The sequence below is a fragment of the Stylophora pistillata genome, chromosome 1 (assembly GCF_964205215.1).
Source record: "Stylophora pistillata chromosome 1, jaStyPist1.2, whole genome shotgun sequence".
Taxonomy (NCBI): Eukaryota; Metazoa; Cnidaria; class Anthozoa; order Scleractinia; family Pocilloporidae; genus Stylophora; species Stylophora pistillata.
The window spans coordinates 41,062,142-41,082,848 of record NC_142519.1 but is presented as its reverse complement, the minus strand read 5'-3'; the positions used below and the strand labels follow the sequence as shown (position 1 = coordinate 41,082,848).

Here is a 20,707-nt window from a genome sequence, read left to right as displayed (position 1 = left end):
AGCAAAGCAGGCCAACCTAATGAATAACAAAATCGAAGATAATCGAAATTTTTACGGACTGGGTGGGTTCGAGGTTTCTACTTCAGTTAACTGAATGTTTCCCGACTGTACTTTTCAGTCTGAGTTACGATTATCAAAGGCTTCCCGTCCGTGAAGTTGCCGGGGCTTTAGTAATTAAGACGAGTTGGTCTCGCCGGAAATTGATCAGCTCACGAATTATTCCTTCTTATATTTTCTCGAGTATCAGCGTTAAGAATGTCCTTGGAACGCAAGTGGACTGCGGACGAGAAATGTTACGAGTTAATGGGACAACAGATATCAATAAAAATTTGAGCCATGGTTGAATTCAATTTCTCAAAGCCAACTTTAAAGCATACCCAAAGCTTCGTGATACCCCGAGCTGAAAGGTGTATAGATAATCGAAAGGGAAAAAAAATAAAGAAAAATGCTTATATATCGTTCAATTTGTCAATGACCTGAGTGCAGGCGAAGGGATGAGGTTGACGGCCACAAAGACATTGAGCACTCTGAGTAGAATATTTATTTCTTCGATATTGCAGTTTACAGTGGCAAACTTTTAAGGTATCTGTCTGACATGAAACCGCTAAAATCATTCAGATATCAATTTGTATCAATTAAGCTTCTTATGCATTGTATATTTGTTTGTTATTATATTATTATTATAATTTGCTGCTTCATTCAAAGTTTTTCGAGTTCATGCATCCTACAACTATCATTCGTATCGTGAAAGCTGCAAAAGGAATCTTAAAGAATGTTGTCTACGCGAGCTGTTGTCCGCAGAAGGAACAGTAAAGAGTTGATAAGCGCGACTAGCACTAGTGCTTCTTCTTCCAGGCATACTGGATCGAACCACAAGTGACGCCAACAACCACAAAAACAACAATCACGGCGGCAACGAGAGCGGTGTACGGACCTGTTAAGGAGAAAGTACTTCAATCATTGCGTTGATATTTACCATAACAAATTTATCACTCCGTCATATCTTTGACATAATGAGTTGAGCTAACTAGAAATTTTCTCTGCGTAATACTTTAACGAATTTTACTATTTCTTCTTGTACGATATCACGTGTAAAAGAATACTTTTAAAATCGCGGTACAAAAATGTAAATCTGAATCCTATGAGTAATCGAGCCCCAGACTTTGGGACTCCGCGCTCCGACTCTCTACCTTTTAAACTGCAGACTCTACGATGAGTTGGGTTACCTCTAATTTTAATTATAACATAACCAAAGTAAAGCGCGCGCTCTGATTGGTCAATTTAGCGTCCCCCATTTGCCCATGGGTGTACGCTGCTGACGTGAGCAAATGCAAAGACTATTTTTCCGCGCGCGCTTGTTTTTTCTGGTCGCGTAAGATTTGTTAAATAAAAGGGAACTCTTTAGCTACAATGTATCAATGTAATGTTATAAAACAAATGGTAAACACCACAGCGTACACTATTGAGTTATGGATGCACTTGGGAGGTTTGCTAAGCACTCAAGAAGCTAGAGTCGCTCTCGGCTTTCGCCTCGAGCGACTCTTACGCTTCTTTCGTGCTTAGCAACCTCCCGCGTGCATCCATAACTCAATAGTGTACGCTGTGGTGTTTACCATTTGTTAAGTGTGACACACGTCCTGCATACAGCCAGGGTCGGCAATATCGAAAGCGTCAAGCAAGTAAACAGAACAAAAGGAATGGTGAATTTTAAGCTTCGAAAGGGCATAATTAATGTTGTTCCGTCCTGGTAATGAAACTGAAAAAGATGTATTTTCTTTAATCTTTCTTACATTTTCATCGCTGAGCTCAAAATTTGCTGTCTTCCTTATTCTTGATATCACACAGTGAACAAAATGTAACATATGCATGCTATATCTTAGAGTATTAAGAACAGTTCTGAATGAGATTTTTTCGTAAAAATCTGATTGCAATTTAAGTTATGTACCACAACGCCTCAGTTTCACTATTTTTGAAGGATAAAAAACCTAGCCCTACTTTCAACTTCGTTCATTTCCATTTGCTTCTGGTTGTCTGTTTCATCGTCATCACTTTCTGAATGCACGAACGGTCCCTGGGCCAAGATATACTCTTCGTCATTTGTTTCCTGAGAGTACAGCGACCTCTTCCTTTTTCCTTCACGGAGACAGCCCTGTGCACAGCGTGACTTCGGGTCTGTTGCGTTACATATTTTGAGCTTGCAATGCAAGTACACATAGTGATGATTACCCAAGAATTTGAACGCTGCTAGACTGAACCTCTGACTTCTTTCATCATCGGATGGAATAAACTCTAAGGTATCGTCTACAGCACACCTGCAAAAGAAGTCACGGCAGCTGGCGATTGCGTAGCACACATCGCTAGTTCACATACGAGGAATCGTAACGACGCAAAAAATACAAATTTTCTCGAAATTTTCTTTTTAAACGTAGGCGTTATTGCAACTTTTCATAACAGCACTGAATAGACACCAAAACAATACTTGCGGTAATGACGTGACTATGGAAACCGTTAATAACAAAGATAAATTCAACTTGCTCATTGAGGAAAGTCATTCAACAAAAAACCCTAGTTTAATTATGAAAATATACGAGCTAGTTTGAAATGTGTTATCGAAAGTATTGCTTGAGCAATGCAGTATCGTCTTGATCAAACAAAAGATCAAGTGTGGGAAAGATTATAGCACAATTGGTAGGTACTACCTGGGCATCTGGACTCCTAATAACTTTGTGCAAAGGAGATAAAGTTTTTGGATAGAGAGACAATGGAGGAAAGGCACACCGAGTTGAAAAGTGGAACTTTTAAATCAAAAATTTAAAAACTGTCTCTCTACATTCAAGGATAAACTTCAATCGCAACAGACTTAACGTTCGTCGAGAGACACGTTTCCCTTGAATTAATTGAACGTTGCGTAACAAGCCTAAATGACGATTATGAAGAAGCGAAGACAAGTCGAGAGATGCGGCCCTTATTTGTTGCAGAAGAAGCAATTGACATAAGTCAATAGAGAACAAAAAGACATAACAACGAAAAAAACATGAAAACTTTAGGTTTATGTGGCAGTGTTTTACTGGGACGAGTCGTTGTGTCTTACACTTGTAAGGAGCTTACTACTGCCATTTGATGTAAAAAAAAAAACAACAACAACAAAACCAGAAAACCAAGAATTAAAACGAGTTTCTCATACCCATCATCGATGAACAAGTATTTCAATCCAGGTTTAAAAGGATTAGGATCAGGTGTGGCAAAACACGTTTCTGCCAAGATCTCGAGTTTTAAGTCCTCTGTATCCAAGCTGACGTCCACGTACAGCAATTTTCCCGAAGGTACATTCACTGGAAAGTCTTCGCTTTCGTAATGGTCGATGAACCTGTTATCGGGGAAGATCTTCATTTCTAAAATAAATTCTCCAAATCCATTCCTGGACAGAACGACCTTTTTGCTTTTGATATGGAGACCAACAGAGGAAACGACTCCTGTGTTTGAGTAACAACAGCTGAAGGGTATTTCCACTTCGCGCAGGCGCGTGATAATCGGCTGGTGTTCGACAGATATCTCCAACACCTTGTTCACGAAACAGACAGAATTCTTGGTGTCCCTACTCGTTGTCTGGCATTCTTTCAGTTTTGTGGGAAGAATAAAGTGAGTTTGGGTCTCTGTGGCCCCGCAGTTTACATCACTGAGACGGAGATGATCCATTTTCATGCCCGGCAGAAAGTTCTTTGGAATGCTGATGAACATCCCGTCTTTATCACAAGTGACATTTACCCCTGAAGAATGAAGAGGTATTCAAAATTAGAGAATCAACACAAGCATTACTTACGTGGTACGAGGCGGCCATTACCTAAATCAGGAACAATGGATACTTTTACTGCTGTTCAATGAGCTGTTCACACTAAGCAGGATAAATTTAGAACCAGCGTTTGCATGTAAAATTTTCTGCTCGCAGAAAAACATCAAATGTTCTCAAATCCATAGCATGCTGGATATATTTGAGATACTGACAATCACCGGAGGTAGAAACACTTTCTGAAAATTCTGAACAGGCGTAAAAGAAGGGTTTTGTAATCCCGACAGAAAACTCAAGCAGCAGTGACGTCAGCTTTTCCAAAAAGCATTGGTTTTGGTTCGGTTCAGCAAAAGCAGAAGGTTAATCATAAAACTAGAGTTGCTTATTTAACTTTTGATTTATCGGTTACACTGGAAGACAGCTACAAATCGTAAAGGTAGTTTTATCGTGTTCTCAATTTGTGTAGATAAAGACAGCAGGTTACCTAATACGTGTACTTTCTAAAGCGAATGAAAGTCTTAAAACCAAAATCAAAATATTCAAAACAGGCAATCAGGAATTATAACTTTTTTCCTTGTTTTTTGTTGCATCTGATTGGCTGAGAGAGTGGCACGCGTTTATAGACCAATCATAGAGCGAATTAAAGCTAAACCAAAGGAATCCTGGGTAACCTTATAACAATTGTGGCCAAAAGAAAATTGCTGGAGATAATACGCTACCTGGTGACGGCGTCGGTTTTATGATTGGTGGTTGAGTAGTGGGCGCTGCAAAAATAAATAAATAAATAAATAAAAACACTTGAATTCGCACACGAGAACAAGTAAAGCTTCGGTGTTGTGTTTAGGCAAGTTAAAAGAACAAAAACCTCACCTTCCATATTCCCACAATAACGTAATGTACACGCCGGAGGCTTTTGAAGCTCGTATACATAGAAGTCGCCGCAGTTTCGGATTTGAATGTTATTCTTCCATTAACAACATCCTCCGGTCCAATGATAACAGACTTGACGAGCTACTACACCTTCTTGCAAACTCGGTTGTGAACCATTGAGCCAGCCTGGAGCGTGAGTACCGCAGCGTCTCATGGGAACACAACTCTCTGGAATCTGGTCACCACTGTCTCCCGTCATACGATACCACTTTGGGACAAGAATGTTATCTGGAGCTCTTCCATCGCACTTAATCCTACTTTGATCAGAGTTAGCCATTGCACGGTCAGCTTGGTTAAGGTCTTGGTGGCCGTCATATGAACATTCCGTGGCCTCTCCTATTATGTAACGAAGATAATTTATCAATTTCTAATGATAAAAATACCCATTTTAATACTACCCATCAAGCAATGTTATGTAAGTGGCAGGTGTCTCTTTAAGCTAGCAAGCCCTTTACTCACCGCAGTATCGAAGTGAGCACGCAGGTGGTTTTTGCAGCTCATACACGTAAAATGGACCACAGTTCTTCACATTTATCTTGTTTTTCCATTTACAGCAGTTTTTTGACCAGTGATAAGAGACCTCGCGGCTTACTATTCCTTCTGCGACAGAAGGAAGCTTTCCATTCAGCCAACCTGGTGCATGTGTACCACAGCGATTTGTTTCTGGACATTTGGTTGGCATCCTGTCACCAGCTGCACCAGTGAAGCGAAACCAGCCTGGGAGAGCGATATCTCTGTGATCACATTTGACTGAGCTTTGATCTTTCTTTCCCACAAGACGGTCGTATGTGTTGAGGAGCTTGTATTTGCCAGGATAACATGGGTCGAATACTAAGACAAACAGTCAAGAACTTGGATATTAATGTCAGCTGCTTGGAGGCTAAAACCGTTTTCGTAGCATTTCTGAATCTACAATCACTCAATACCGTAACAAAGCTATCCTCTAACAGATGTACTTGCACAATTAGAAATGTTTGAATGTCTTAGACCAACTTAAACCAGACAAAACTTTAAATACAATAATTAGTGAGCGGAAAAAACGTTTTTGCAGGAGAAAAATGCGTTTTCAAGGCTGTTTCAAACAAATTGTCCCCTATTTCTGGTTAACTTGTATTCAATGATGAGGGCTGTGTTTAGGAGAGCGACGCTCAGTTGAGGGAGGCACTTTAGATCAAGTAAGTGAGAACCATGTCCATCATCATTGCAACAAAGAAATTGAGGTTTGTGAGCAAAATGGCTCAGTATTGTTTGTTTGAGTTACCTGACTTTGGCTTTGGCGCTGTAATCGGTGGTGGCTGGGTAATAAGCTCTGCAAAAAATTCCATAAACTATGCTGAGGCTATCTATTGCTATTAAGGTAAAAGACTCAAAGATAAGTAATCCCTCGGACTCATGACTAAAATTGCTTTTCAAATAAAGTGAAAACCCATATTCCTCTTCAGCTTGCAATGTTTTGTTTTTCCAGTGTTGGTGACGTGATGATGCACTGGAGAACTGTTTCTTTCAAATTTCCTCTTATTCACATGCATATGTACGCATAATTAACAAAAAGAAAAGTTGGGAGTTCTCTTAGAACCTTCACTGGGAAAACAAAACTAATCAGCTAAAGGGAAACATTAAGAGTATTGCTATCCCTACCCCCCCTCCCCTGGATGAGATGCTACTCCTTCGCAGGTAATTTCCCTCCACTTCTAAAGTTTGTTCAGTAAACAACATTAATTTGCAATCAAACGTAGAGAGAGGTAGTGTAAGAGAATATCATATTACCAAAGAACACAACATGAAAACGAAGCTTGGCCTCCACCTCAAGTCTTTTAACTTTTAGTCCCTCAGGCTAGGTTTTACTCTACCACGTTTCTTAAGGCAAAAGTAATCATACCCGGGGTAATTATGACTGCCGCTGTACACACCAAAACACGAAGTATTTAAACACATGTATGTATGTATGCATGCATGCATGTATGTACCACTATTTTAGACAATTAATTAGGAGTGTTTGCAAAAAGGTGCACATGACCTTAAAAGGGACAAAAAAATATCGTAAACTAGTTTTAGTCGTAAGTCAACTTCAAAATTACCCCCGCGGCGAAATCAAACCTGAATAATGCCTTTGGAGAGAAGTTTAGGTAGCGAGCTCTTACCTTCTTTGTTTCCACAGTAACGTAATGAACATGTTGGTGGTTTTTGCAGCTCGTACACATAGAAGTCCCCGCAGTTTCGGATTTGAATGTTATTCTTCCATTGACAACATCCTCCCGTACGATGATAGCAGACTTGACGAGCTACTACACCTTCTTGCAAACTTGGATGTGAACCATTAAGCCAGCCTGGAGCGTGAGTTCCGCAGCGTCTCATGGGAACACAACTCTCTGGAATCTGGTCACCACTATCTCCCGTCATACGATACCACTTTGGTACAAGAATGTTATCAGGAGCTCTTCCATCGCATTTCACCCTACTTTGATCAGAGTTGGCCATTGCACGATCGGTTTGGTTAAGAACTTGGTAGCCGCGATCTGAACATACTGTGGTCTCTCCTGTAATGAGAGGGAAATGGTCTCTGTTTTAAATAGAAACTTATTCAGTTCTTCATCAAAGAAGAGTTATGTTCTAACTAACAGGTGTAATCAAAGGCTCCTTAGAGCTACCTCGTGGTATGTATTAATGATTTAGTTAGGTAACGACCGGTAGATTATGAACTTTAGAAGCGTAAGAAGGAGCACATAAAGTAAACCATACGTGTAATAACAACAAACACTAGATCAAGTCTTAGGAGAAATTTTGATTTAAAAACCAGATAAAGGCCAAAAAAGAAAAATAATAAACGAACAATGATAGCCAAATTGTGCTGAGAATTCAAACCAGCTGATGAATCAAGTTTAACAGCGCGTTACAATTGTGACTAATAAGAATCATGCAGCCGAACCAGGAGCGAAATAGCGCACAAAATAATAACTAACAGAAAAAAAGGTAAAATCCAATGAAAATCTGCTCAACCTCGAAACAAGGCAAATCATTTGAATGAAGTCTGTAACATTAAAACTGCACCAAATTACACCTACTACCGTACTGCACCGAACTACTCTGCACTACACCGTACTACACCGTACTACACCAAACTACACCGTACTACACCTCACTACACCGTACTACACCAAACTACACCGTACTACACCTCACTACACCTCACTACACCGCACTACACCAAACTACACCGTACTACACCGTACTACACCGTACTACACCGTACTACACCGTACTACACCAAACTACACCGTACTACACCAAACTACACCGCACTACACCGCACTACACCGCACTACACCGCACTACACCGCACTACACCGCACTACACCGCACTACACCGCACTACACCGCACTACACCGCACTACACCGCACTACACCGCACTACACCGCACTACACCAAACTACACCAAACTACACCGTACTACACCAAACTACACCAAACTACACCGTACTACACCGTACTACACCGTACTACACCGTACTACACCGTACTACACCGTACTACACCGTACTACTCCGTACTACACCGTACTACACTGTACTATACCGTACTACCCCGTACCACACCGTAGTACACCGTACTACACCGTACTACACCTCACTACACCTGCTAAACTTGTATTATAGAACAAGCGTTGGTTTTTCCGCTTTAATAGTGTAAAACCTTGTTCTATATTCGTGACGGTAATCAGGAATATATTATCCAATTTCTCATTAAATGTTAAACCAAGCAAAGCAACCCTCACCGCAGTATCGAAGTGAGCACGCAGGGGGATTTTGCAGCTCATACACGTAAAATACTCCACAATTCTTCACATATATCTTGTTTTTCCATCGAAAGCAGTTTTTTGACCAGTTATAACAAACTTCACGGCTTACTATACCGTCTGCAGCAGAAGGATGCTTTCCATTCAGCCAACCTGGCGCACGAGTACCGCAGCGATTTGTTTCTGGACATTTGGTTGGCATTCTGTCACCAGCTGCACCAACGAAGCGAAACCAGCCTGGGAGAGCGATATCTCGCTTATCACATTTGACTGAGCTTTGATCTTTGTTTCCCACAAGACGGTCGTATGTGTTGAGGAGCTTGTATTTGCCAGGAAAACATGGATTGAATGCTTAAGATTATAAAAGAATGGTCAGTGATTATCAAGTAACGACTAATCGAAGGAAAATGATCTAGTCACCCTGAAATTTTCGGTGTTGCTATCTTTGAGATTATCGTTTATTTTCATTTCTTGGAAGTTTCTTTCCGTTCCGCGACTTTGACACAAAAAAGAAGCGATGGAAAGAAAGAGACGATGAAACAAACACAGGCGTAAGCATTATTTGACCGGCTAACATCAGCAATAATTTTGGAATTTCTTCGCTATTATGAAGAATGTTTTTTTGTAGGCATTCTAAGGCCGTTACTCATGTTAAGTTGCACAGTGAAATGTGTACAAAGCTCGCTGTGATTAGTTGTTGCCTATCATTTTGCAAAGATTGTATAATAACCTCAATTATGATTGATATCTCGCCATTATCTGTCAGAGGACAAACGCATCGATGACTCCACCATTTGCAGAAGTTTGCTTTTTGATTACTTTTAGCAAGTAGGTTCCCAGTTGGCATGGGTGTGTCTAGTAATTATAGATCGCAGAAGTCGGAAATGGGGTAAGAACACTAGTGAAGCATTCGTGTTGTTCTTCAGTTTTCTTCCAACATGTTAACATTACCCGTGAACCATTACAGAGCAGACGCGTGGCAACTACTCGAGTCTATTTGTTACGCAGAGGCAGAACAGACACCATACCGAAACTGTTTTCTTTTTTCGCTTTATCCGATAGGGCGTCTTTTTTCATATTTAGGAAGAAAATTAATCAACCTACATAAACGATCAGCTTGGCTAATTGAGGCCTCTGTAATGTTTATAAAGAAGATAAAACGAAAAGTTCGTACCTCCTTTGTCTCCACAATAACGTAACGCGCATACTGGTGGTCTTTGTAACTCGTACACGTAGAAGTTGCCACAGTTTCGAATTTTCACATTGTTTTTCCATTGGCAGCACCCATCCGTTCAATGATAACAGACTTGACGAACTACCACGCCTTCCTGGACACTTAGATGTTTACCATTGAGCCAGCCCGGAGCATGAGTTCCGCAGCGTCTCATGGGAACGCAACTTTCTGGAATGTGGTCACCTTCCGCATCAGTGAAGCGAAACCAGTCGGGAAGAGCGAGATCTCGCTGATCACATTTCACTGAGCTTTGATCCTTGTTTTCTACAAGACGGTCTTTTGTGTTGAGGAGCTTGTAATTGGCAGGTTCACACGGGTTTAACTCTGGGAATCAATCAATATCAAATTGTAATCCAATATCAAAGGAACTTAAGGAAAAGCATCCTTGCATCTAATATTGAACCCCCCTAGCGTATAAGTAAGACCAGCATTTCTAAGTGGGCCATAAAAGTATTTGCTGTCCTAGGGGACATGGTGTATCAATCATGTTGGTCTGGAAACGTGTATTATGATGTATTCTTCAACTATTATGGTCTTAAAATGGGAAATTTATTTTTAATTAAGGGAACAATGAGAGCCTATCATCGTGTAAATATTTTTAACTTCAAATGAATAGACCCTGGTACAAGGGGTGGAATTTTCTTTTCACCAACATGACCAAGTTTTTTTTTTTATAGATCTTACTGTTACGTTTTGGTAACGTTATTTCGAATTTGAAATGAAGGGCATTTCTGTTTCATGTTTTTTTTTCCCCTGTTTTTAGTTTCTCGTTAGTCCTGTCTAAACGAAGCCCTCCTGATTCATACCCAAGTTTGCTGGATCCTCCTTAGGTTCCAGTCCTTCATCTCGATGAATGGTTGTGTCAATTGAAATTTCAACAGGATCAAACCCCGCATCTTCCAGACTAAACTCTTCGCCATTGATCATGGAATTTTCACCCGGCTGGTCATCCTTTTTACCGTTCTCGTCTTTCTTCGGAAGATCTTTGTTTTCAGCGGGCTGGTTATCGTTTCCTTCAATGGGATGTTTAAAAAATTTCTTCCAAGATACTTCAGTGTCTTCTTTATCACCTATTGTAGGTTATTAAAAATCCATCAAATGTTTTTCAACGGAAACTTCAGGGGTAAGGGAAGATTTTTTAAATGGTCAATCAGAGGATCAACTTCTTCCAAGATTAACCTCTTTTTGAACAGACAGACAGTAAATGGTGTTTGACTTGCTGAGGTCGAGTTGTTTCAAAGTAAAATCAGTTCTATTACGATTCACCAGTTTGAAAGTTGATAAAAATTTCAATCCAGTTATAAAATAGACGTCCATACCAAAATGTGTCGGATCTTCCTCTGGTTCATCTAGTCCATCTTTCACTTCATCAGTGCTTGCTATTGTTGGATCTTCAGCAGAGTCAAACTCCACATGGGCTGGACCAAACTCTTCACCGTTGACCACAGACTTTCCAACCGCCTGGTGGTCCTGTTTGCTTTTCTTTTTTTGTTCCAAAAGCTCTCCTTCGCCTCCAGCTGGTTGGCCATCGACTTCCACAATGGAATTCTCGTTAAAGTTCTCTGAAGCCCAGTCATTGTTTTCTTTATCACCTATGTTACAACAAATTTTGAGGGCCAGCGGTCCATCCACATAATAGGGTTTGTAGGGTCTTAACGTGCGGAATGTTTTTTTTTGTTTTTCTCATTCAATCAATCATTAGGGTGTCTTTTTGCGTTGTCACTGTTTCTCGTCGTTCGTTAGTATTTTTTCGCTGGTTTGTTAGCTTCTGTTGTTTCTATGTCACGTATCTTCGTTCATTAGTTTCTTTCGTAATATAGGCGCTAATTGCATTTTAAGTTAGCTAGTCGTTTTCGCATATATAAATTAGTTTTCTCAGTTCAGAGTTTAGTCTTCCGTTAGTCATACAGTAGCTCGCTTTGAGCAGTTACTCCAGTTTGTCTTTATTTCGCCTTTGGGCAGTTTATATTCGTCCAGCAGTTTCGTAGAAATCGTAACAATGTAAGCATTGTCATTTGAAGTTCGTTCAGTGTATTTCTTTCCTGTTCCTTTTACTAGTCAATTGTTGTAATTTCGTATTCATTTATTGTTTTAAGTTTCAACCCACATACCGTCAACATCATTCGTACCGAATAAATCGTCATTATCATCGTGGTGTTGTAAGGTTACGATTACTGCAGTTACAGGGTTCAGTCCCCTCGAGTCAGTATGTATTTTAGTTTCGCGCGAAAAGTTTCCTTACTGTTACATAGTTATCGTTGTATGTTCGTCTCGTGTCCCTTTAGATCCAAACCGTCAGGTATGTTTTAAGCTTTCATTTCGCAGGGTTTATTTCGTTTGTTGTCATTTATTGTCAGTAGTTAGATTTAGTGTAATCTAATTTTCTTACAGGAACTACTGGTCAAGAATAAAATTTATTGTCCGGGTAGCCATTATTAAATTACCGATGCGTTCATTACAACCTGTTCATTTAAATAATTTGGATATATCAACAAAGTTGAAGTGGTAAATTGGCCACCGTAGCGATTACAAAAGCTGACGTTTCGAGCGCGTTAGCCCTTCGTCATTCGCTCCGACGAAGGGCTAACGCTCGAAACGTCAGCTTTTGTAATCGTTACGATGGCCAATTTACCACTTCAACTTTGTTGATATATCCAAATTATTTCGTTACTCCCACCGACGCAGCTCCAAACAGTTTCTTTCGAAACTATCAGCCTCTGTTTATTTAAAGTTGTAATCACAATTCTTGGCATTTCACAGGATCAGGGCCAGATTCAGGCAAGAAATGTGACATTTTCAATCGATCACGGTATGGATCCAAACAAAACAAAATAACAAAAACAAAAAAAAACAACAAAAAAAAAGAAACAATCAACATTGGTGAAACAGGGTGTAAAGAGTTAACAGTTTTTTGTTTGTTTGTTTTCTTGTTTTTGTTTTCTTGTTTTTAAGTCTTAATGTAGCCGAGTTTGCAAATCTAATTGAACGTGGGAGTAAAAGGAGAAAATTATTTTCCCGAAGTATTTTCGGCTTTCCGCGTTATCTATTCGGACTTTCATAGAAATTTTTCGTACCTTTCGTGATCACACAAAGGCTTCAATACCCTCCTTAAGAAGTAATTTTATTCCATACCTTGCAACGCTGGATCTCCCTCTGGTTCATTTTCTGCACATTTTACTCCATCAATGGCCACTTTAGATGTATCTTCATCGAAATCTATCGCCAAATCTTTTGGATCAAACCCCTCTCCATGTATCACAGACTGTTTCGTCTCCTGGTTATCCTCTTTACTCTTCTCGTCCTGTTCCAGAAGATTTCCTTCGTTCCCAACAGGTTGGTTATCGACTGCAATCGTTGAACTTCTAAGCCATTTGTTGGTATCTCCCCCAGAATCTTCTATGAAACCTAATTATATTCAAAGGAACAGTTAGACGCAAGACGCGACGTTTAGCAACAAATGAAACTGTACCAGTCGAGCAACTGATCTCAGGAAGCAGGCGAGAAACTAAAATTCTTGTCCTGCCAAGTTATCTTAGGTCATTAATGACAAGCGAACGAGGGATGTTCGAATTTTTTCTTGCATGACATCAAAGTGCGTACAGTATTGACTCAATTAAACGCCGGATTTTAGAGCAGAATACTTATAAATGCCGCTCTCGAAGAAAACGCCGCATCATAATGCAGCGTTTATTCGAACAATAGACTCAAAAAGCAAATGCAGTAATATTCAAGTTTGAAAAAGCTTATAAAATTTGTTTTCCTCATTGTCATATTATGTGAAGATCAGTAAAGTTGAAGCTCAAAGGAATATGATCAAAACACAAGAACAGTATACGGTAGTAAGCGTAGCGCCTTTTTTCTTCGAGGGGTAGGGTGCTTCCACATTTATCGTTTACATTTTCTGAAAACCTTTCTTTTGTAAATTGACGCAGAATTGATCCTGTAGCACTCTAGAATTAGCCCAAAAAGCAGAACTTCGACCCCTTTGAAGAAAATCGCAGACAGTTTCGGAGTTTTACACAAATTTCAACCCTGTATCGTCCAAGCAAATTTATAACTAAAGGTATTAACCTTTTTATACATATTTTACGTCTTAAAAATATCGAGGCGATTGCGAATAGAAGCTGAAATATATAAGATATAGCCGTAAAGAATCTTCAGTGATAATTCGAACGATTGGGTTTTCACGCCGAGCTTTTGTTTTAAGTACAGTAAAAAGCACGAGTGTAAAATAAATGATTTGATGCGGGAAAATTTGTTAGTCTTGCTTAAACACCTTTTGTTGTTCAGATGAATAGCTGTGAAAATCTTTGCAGGGCGCAATTTCAAAACCCTTTGTATTTTACACTCAAGAAACAACACCTTACAGAATATTATTACACGACTCGGGCAGTCAGAGGGCCAATAACTAAAATCAACCAATCAAAATGCTCTATTGCCGGTCCAATATTCTCTAAGTATTGGACCGGGCACTGTCCCGAATGGTCCCGAATGATACCACATTTGTGTCCCTTTGAACTTCAGTCGTATAATAAATCTTTTATTAACCAAGCTTGCTCGGGACCGTACTGGAAGAATATCGACCCTCGGTCTTTATTGTACGGACCGAGCTGCGCTCGGGCCGATATTCTCCCAGTACGGCCCTCGCGCTTGGTTAATAAGATATATGTCTTACACGTGCTAGAGAAAATCTTCCATCGTTTTTTATCAGCCTTTGTCATCTTTGCTTCGCACTCGCTCATTAGCAGCAAAAAAAAAATGGACACGGGTCGAAAGTGTATAATGGCGTAGATTTTCAGGGAAACAAGTTAGGAAAAAAACAAGCCAATGCAAAACGAAAAAAGTTACGAATATTACGAAGCAAATAGCACACATTTTGAAACGGCATAAAAATAGCACTATAATTCTGAAATTACTACATTAGTGCGTGTTTACATCTTTTTTTTTTTAAAGATGGCAGTCTAAATGAATTGTTAGGAATTTTACCTTGGACAAGAGTGTCTTCGTCAGAGTGTTCAAATGTTCCGGCTGCACATAGCACAAGACAACTCAAAAGTAAAACTTCGTTCATCTTCAACTCCTCCAGAAGCTCTCGCAGTCCCCCGTGCGGCTGGGATATGCTCAGTTACAAGAACCAAATCTAATTAATCCATGTGGAAGAAATGCTTCTTTTTAGCTGCTGGTCGAGCAATCAGAGAGATGTATTTTGTATAGCTGTCATCCAATCAGAATGTCGTTTTTCAAACGTTCCGTCAAGGGAACGTAGGCTGAGAGAAATAGCTGCTGGGCGAGCGCTAAGTTCAGGTCGTCAAAGAAAGGAATGTTGTCAAATCGTAAGCCACGGACTGATAGCATTTTATTCCAGAAGTAAAAAAATGTCAGGCATTTTTAGGCAAACGCAACAGTAATTTATATCTTTTAAAGCCGAGTGACGATTGATTACACGCTATCAAAAAGTTCAGCGCAGACACAACTAAACAATATTAACTCGTTTCTTTTAGTAAGGTGCATCCACGGGGCAGAAAGTAAAGTGTACCAAGTCTACCAGCTTCACCTAAAGGCTAAAATTCCAGTTCTCTCGAATCACTTGCGATGGTGACCTCTTACAGCTTGTGTTGAAGGTTATTTGACGAAATATTCTTAACCGGTTTTGGAGTGATACGCAAGAGGGGCAAAAGAGGAGGCAAATTTTTTTTACCTCACTTTATTGTGCTGTTTCAACCTTTCCTACATACAAGTGAAACAATGAAAGAGCAATGACCTAAATTATGAGTTGTGGCATGATACTTTCTGTTTCACTTGATTCACGAACTTGTTCCAACGTTCTCTTAATCTTCTCCTTAGTCATCGGTTCTAAAGATCACGTGACATAGCTGCAAAAACTCACCATTCATTTGTAAGGGGCTTCCACTGATCTAAACCCATTTTGAGAGACTAGAAGCGGCTGGAGACGAAATATCCTCCCTACTGCGTTTTTGATATGAATTGTTCGGATTGGTGTAGACAAAAAGGTGGGAAAATTCGAGTGACCAGGCAAGATTCGCTTTAGCATCACGAGCCACAGGTAAACGGAAGTTCAAATATTCGAAAAGGCTGGTTGCTATGGAGTGACGTCATAAACCGGATACGTTTCCATCATCGCCTTGACAGCCTTTTTCGATAATTGCTCGCAGTAATCTGAGTAGTTGCTTGAAGTTGTACAATCTCGATCTGTTCCTGCTGAGTACAATGAAGCCTTTTGTTTATTAGGGGCTGGATCGGCCTATTGACATTTGGAGATTGGATTTCATATTAATATGCGTAAGTAAAAGCGGGAATGTTTAGTTTCCCGCGGTCGAGTGCAGTTATGGATCCCTTGAAACTTCGAAGGGTTGAATTGCTTCATTCTCTTCCAGATGAGTCAAGGGAATGGTTTATCTTAAATTTCAAGAATTGTGGCATAAGAGTCAGCAAGTTTTTTGAAGTAGCCTGTTGGTGGCACATTTTCCAAGCGTTTTGTACGGTCCAGCTTTAAAAAATGGCGGAAGCTTGGATGACCGATATGTTCAGAACAACAAAGTGGCCATCGCCTCTCTATTTGGAGTTGTTTCTACCATCTTCCGGCAGAAATTCGAAGAAGGAGAAGTGGTGAGATATCTTTGGTTGATCGATAAAATAAATTCTTGATCCTGGATCAAGAAAAGCTTGGCAAACGTTACTTAGCATTTTCAAGCTAAGACGAACCGGGGTAAGTCATAACGTTTATATTTTTATTAAGATTGGAAAAAGTGAGTTTGCTGTCTTATGTTTTGTTGTGAACGCTGGATTCACGGTGTATCAGAACTCATCTCTGCTTGGCAGGAAAATCACATAATTGGCTGAGTTTGATTTTACGCTGAGCCTCTAAGTCTTCTAGCTATGATCACTTTTTATGGCTACTTTAGGAGAAATTTCGGGTTTGTTTCCTTGATAGGGTCTTGACAGTATTATAATTTATTTCATTTCTATTTTTCTACGATAAAAGATTTAAATCGCCAGAGGGATGCCATTGAGAAAACTGGAATAGTAGTTAATGGAAGATGCTTTAAAGTTAAATTTCCAGGTTATTTGTGTGTGCCAATCTTGACTCTTTATATTTTTTTTATCTTATTATTTTTTATTTTTGCAATGTTTTTATGTTACATGTCTAGCTACGTGATAGTAATTATTGAATCCATTTTATGCTTGGCATGGTTTTATTTTCTTATCAAAATTTCTTCTTCAGACACCTTTGAAAGTGGTTAAATTAAATAATTCATCAAGTTTGGTGTGTGTACTTGAGCCAAATCCTGCTATAGTGTCATGTGAGCATGGATTTTCCTGTCTATCTTGCAGTCGAGAGAGAGATGTCTTTGACCATTTAAAGTATCTTCATTATCTCAGAAAATGCACACGAAGCACCAGATGATGTTCTTGACTTGGTGCTTACTGCAGCTGCTGTCACTCCTCAGTGTTCAGCAGCATATCCCTAGCTAACAAATCTGTTATTAGCCCCGCGTCTCACCGTTGGCAATTCCTTTCAACTTAACAGGGTCTTGGCAATATGTTTGCATGCATACCCCTGAAAATGTGTTACCTGCTTGTCCAAACACTGGTGCTCTGCTTCTTGTGCCCACCTTACCTCCTACGGGTAGCTCACTCGAGAAGTGTCTAAACTGTTACAGCCCCTGGGACAGTGGGGACCCAGTTGTTCATTGTTGGAAACAGAACTGCATTAAGTTGTATACAAGGAAGCATTTGTATGAGTGTAGACAGGTAGGTATAGCCATATCGTTGTCTCGAACTGTTCAGTAATTATGCATGTAATGGAATTGTTGCTTGATAAAATGTGTGTAAATAAATAAATGATTTTCAGTTGATAACAATTTGTAGTGTGTAGGGTGTAGTAATATTCTGAAAATATTGGACAATTTTGTAACTGCACTCCTGTCATTTCATTGTCAATGAAATTTAAATGTTTCTGTGTACTCAGCAACCATTGTGACTGTGGTTATGGATTTAGTGTATAGCAATTATTTACTTGTTAATATATGTAAAGCAATGATTACTATAAAGGATAATATTGTTGAAATGTTTCTATGCAGGTTTGTTGTGTAAATTTTTAGTTAGTTTTGGTAATGAGTTTTGCTTATATGCCTGTCTTAATTGTTTTGAAACTCTATTACAGACCATGCTCCAATCTATCCTGTAGAACCAACTTGCAGTATGATGGACGAGATAGTGGTATTCTGTTCATGGGAAAATTTGCCATATTGTACGATATCATCAGAGACTATGTCTCACTTCCTAGAGGGAAAGTTAGGAGTTCTTAGTTGTTCATACTAGGATGCATTTCTGTGCAATTGGTGCACTTTTATTGCCTAATAACACATCTACTCATATCCATACAATGCACAGTGTGTTTTGTGGAGTGTGGCTAGTCCCCGTTGTTGAGAACAAAAAAGATTGAAGAAAGAATCAACCAAACAAAGAGTGTTAGGATTTTTATGTCTAACCGGCGTACCCAGACCAGTTTACAACACCCAACACTTAACCCGATTTGAAACGAAGTAAAGTTTACTGATCGTGATCCTCATTACTGCGCGCATAGTTTCAAATAGGATCGAGACACGACGTTCTAAACAGGATACAGAATAAAGAGATAATCAAGTTTGGTTTTTTTCGTCACATCTTGACTCTTCACAGAGTAGTCGTGTACGGGGACTGTAAAATAGCATGGATTGCATAATATGGGTATACGATAACCATCATAAAATATTGGCAGATCGTAGGCGAAAAGTGTGTTGAGGAAGGTGAATAAAAAGAAAAGTTGAATCAAGTTTGTCTATACTGTCACATCTCGATTCTTTAGTGAACATAATAATATGGGTATATGATAACCATGATAACCATCATAACATATAGGCAGATCTTATGGGAAAAGTGTAGTGAAAGAGAGGCTGGGGTTAGGGTTGATAAGTTGAATGATGTTTGTCTACATTGTCATTTCTCGATTCTTCACAGACTAGTCGTATACAGGGACTGTGAAATAGCATGGTTACCGTAACCCCATAATATGGGTATATGATAACCATCATCAAATATAGGCAGATCTTACGGGAAAAGCGTAGTGAAAGAGAGGCTGAATAAGGAGATAAGTTGGATGAAGTTAGTCTATAATTATCATTTCTCAATTCTTCACAGACTAGTCGTATACAGGGACTATGAAATCGCATGGTTACCGTATCCCCATAATATTAGGTATATGATAACCATCATCAAATATGGGCAGATCGTGGGGGGGGGGGGGGGGAAGCGTAGTGAAGCCGTGAATAAAGAGATGAGTTGAATCAATTTTTTCTATATTATCACATCTCAATTCTTTGCGGAACAGTCTTGTACAGGGACTGAAAAACTGCATGGTTCCAGTATATCCCCATATTATGGGCATGTGATAACCATAGTATATACTAAAACAGTGGATAGCGTTGAAGGTGCTTTACTCAAACTCGGAACATCCTTTGCTATTCACTTTTGAGCAACTCGCGAGTTTTGCAAGCCCGAAAATATTGTGGGCGTTCCTGGAATAAATGAGTTAAAAAGTATCTTTTTGTGCTATAATATCTCACTGTTTTTAGTAAGTACTTAAAACCAACTAATCACCTCAGTGTCGGTGGCTAGTTGTGAATAGTAGTTAATTATTATATTCTCGAAAAAATAATATCTCTTGTCTGATTGCCAATGACGAATGCATAAATGTGTTAAGAATGCTATCTCTGGAAATTTAGGCTTAAAAGTTAAGTGAAGCTTATGTTTATTTCTGAAACGCTATAACGAACATTATGCTTGGTTTGCCTGTCAAATAGAACATGCCAGCAATTTGGAAACCACAGAAAGTAATGTGCACCGAGGGCATCTAAAGTAGCACAACGGCGGAGTACTTTTGTTGAATATCTAATAAACATATGTCGATTCTTTACAGAGCATTCGTGTGCCTGGAAAGTAGCCTGGTTACCGCATCCCATATTATGGGTATAGGATAACCATCGTAAAATATAGGAAGATCGTAGGGGAAAGGCGTAGCGAAGAATGTGACTAAAGAGATTTGTTTGATCAATTTTGTCTATGTTGTCAGATCCTGATGCTATAACGTTTACATTCCCTAGAGAACATTCGTGTAAGGGGACTGTAAAATAGCATGGATAACGTATACCCATATTATGGGCATAGCCATTATGAAAAAAGCAGTTCTAGATTTAAAAAAAAGTTTTAAAAAGCGCGCAGAATAAAAAACTATTTTACTTTTTGAACACGGCTTTGGTAGAGTTGAAGTTTATACCGAGACTTAGCCAACTCACATATCCACTCTTACCTTACCACTCTTTACTCAAAGTTGGTTTTATTATGAGGACGACGTAAAAATCTTGTGCATTCTACCCTTGTGATTTAGACCATACTTTAGTGCCATTACACGCAACTGAAAAACGGAGTTAATTTCGAAATTTCATCACGTATATATGACACGTACAACTCTTACTTAAAACCCAATACACTTTTTCCCTACGATCTGCCTGTATATTGATGGTTTGCCTTTATTTTGATGGTTATTACATACCCATATTATGGAGATACCGTAACCATGCAATTTCACAGTCCTGGTACAGGACTGTCCTGTAAAGAGTCCAGATGTGACCATAACGACAAACTTGATTCAACTTATTTCTTTATTCTGCGTCTCTTTCACTACGCCTTCCCCCTACGATTTGGCAATGTTTTATGATGGTTATCATAAACCCATATTATAATGATACAGTAACCATACTATCTTTCTGTTCTGGTACACGAATTTTCGGAAAGGAATCGCGAGAGGTGACAATATAACAGAACTCAATGAAACTTTAACTGTTCCATTTTACAGATCCCGTAGACCGCCAATGAGCTGCAATGATGTAATGGTCTGTAAA

The 20,707-nt window shown here is 39.3% G+C and overlaps 1 protein-coding gene and 1 long non-coding RNA gene across 2 annotated transcripts; one reads left to right on the top strand and one right to left on the bottom strand.

Annotated features, from left to right (window-relative positions):
* Window positions 1-371: 371 nt before the first annotated feature.
* On the bottom strand, window positions 372-4,994 carry LOC148742548 (ZP domain-containing protein-like). Its single transcript, XM_088747814.1, has 4 exons — window positions 4,791-4,994; window positions 3,092-3,786; window positions 1,996-2,312; window positions 372-934 (listed from the first exon to the last, which is right to left on the bottom strand). Exons 1-4 carry the CDS (start codon window positions 4,992-4,994, stop codon window positions 837-839), a joined length of 1,314 nt encoding a protein of 437 aa, XP_088603940.1. The 3' UTR covers window positions 372-836.
* An 11,969-nt stretch (window positions 4,995-16,963) lies between these two features.
* Window positions 16,964-18,582, top strand: LOC148742547 (uncharacterized). Its single transcript, XR_016000169.1, has 2 exons — window positions 16,964-17,068; window positions 17,296-18,582. It is a non-coding gene; the product is annotated as an uncharacterized LOC148742547 (long non-coding RNA).
* Window positions 18,583-20,707: the final 2,125 nt, after the last annotated feature.

What these genes read in the sequence shown, in the direction of transcription:
- LOC148742548 (XM_088747814.1), bottom strand. Translation starts at nt 4,994, where the DNA reads ATGGCTAACTCTGATCAAAGTAGGATTAAGTGCGATGGAAGAGCTCCA. An exon ending in AAGGTGTAGTAGCTCGTCAA is followed by an intron (nt 3,787 to 4,790) that starts GTCTGTTATCAT and finishes CTCTAATTTTGA; the next exon opens with ATACCTCTTCATTCTTCAGG. An exon ending in GTAGTAAGCTCCTTACAAGT is followed by an intron (nt 2,313 to 3,091) that starts GTAAGACACAAC and finishes CTTCTTTTGCAG; the next exon opens with GTGTGCTGTAGACGATACCT.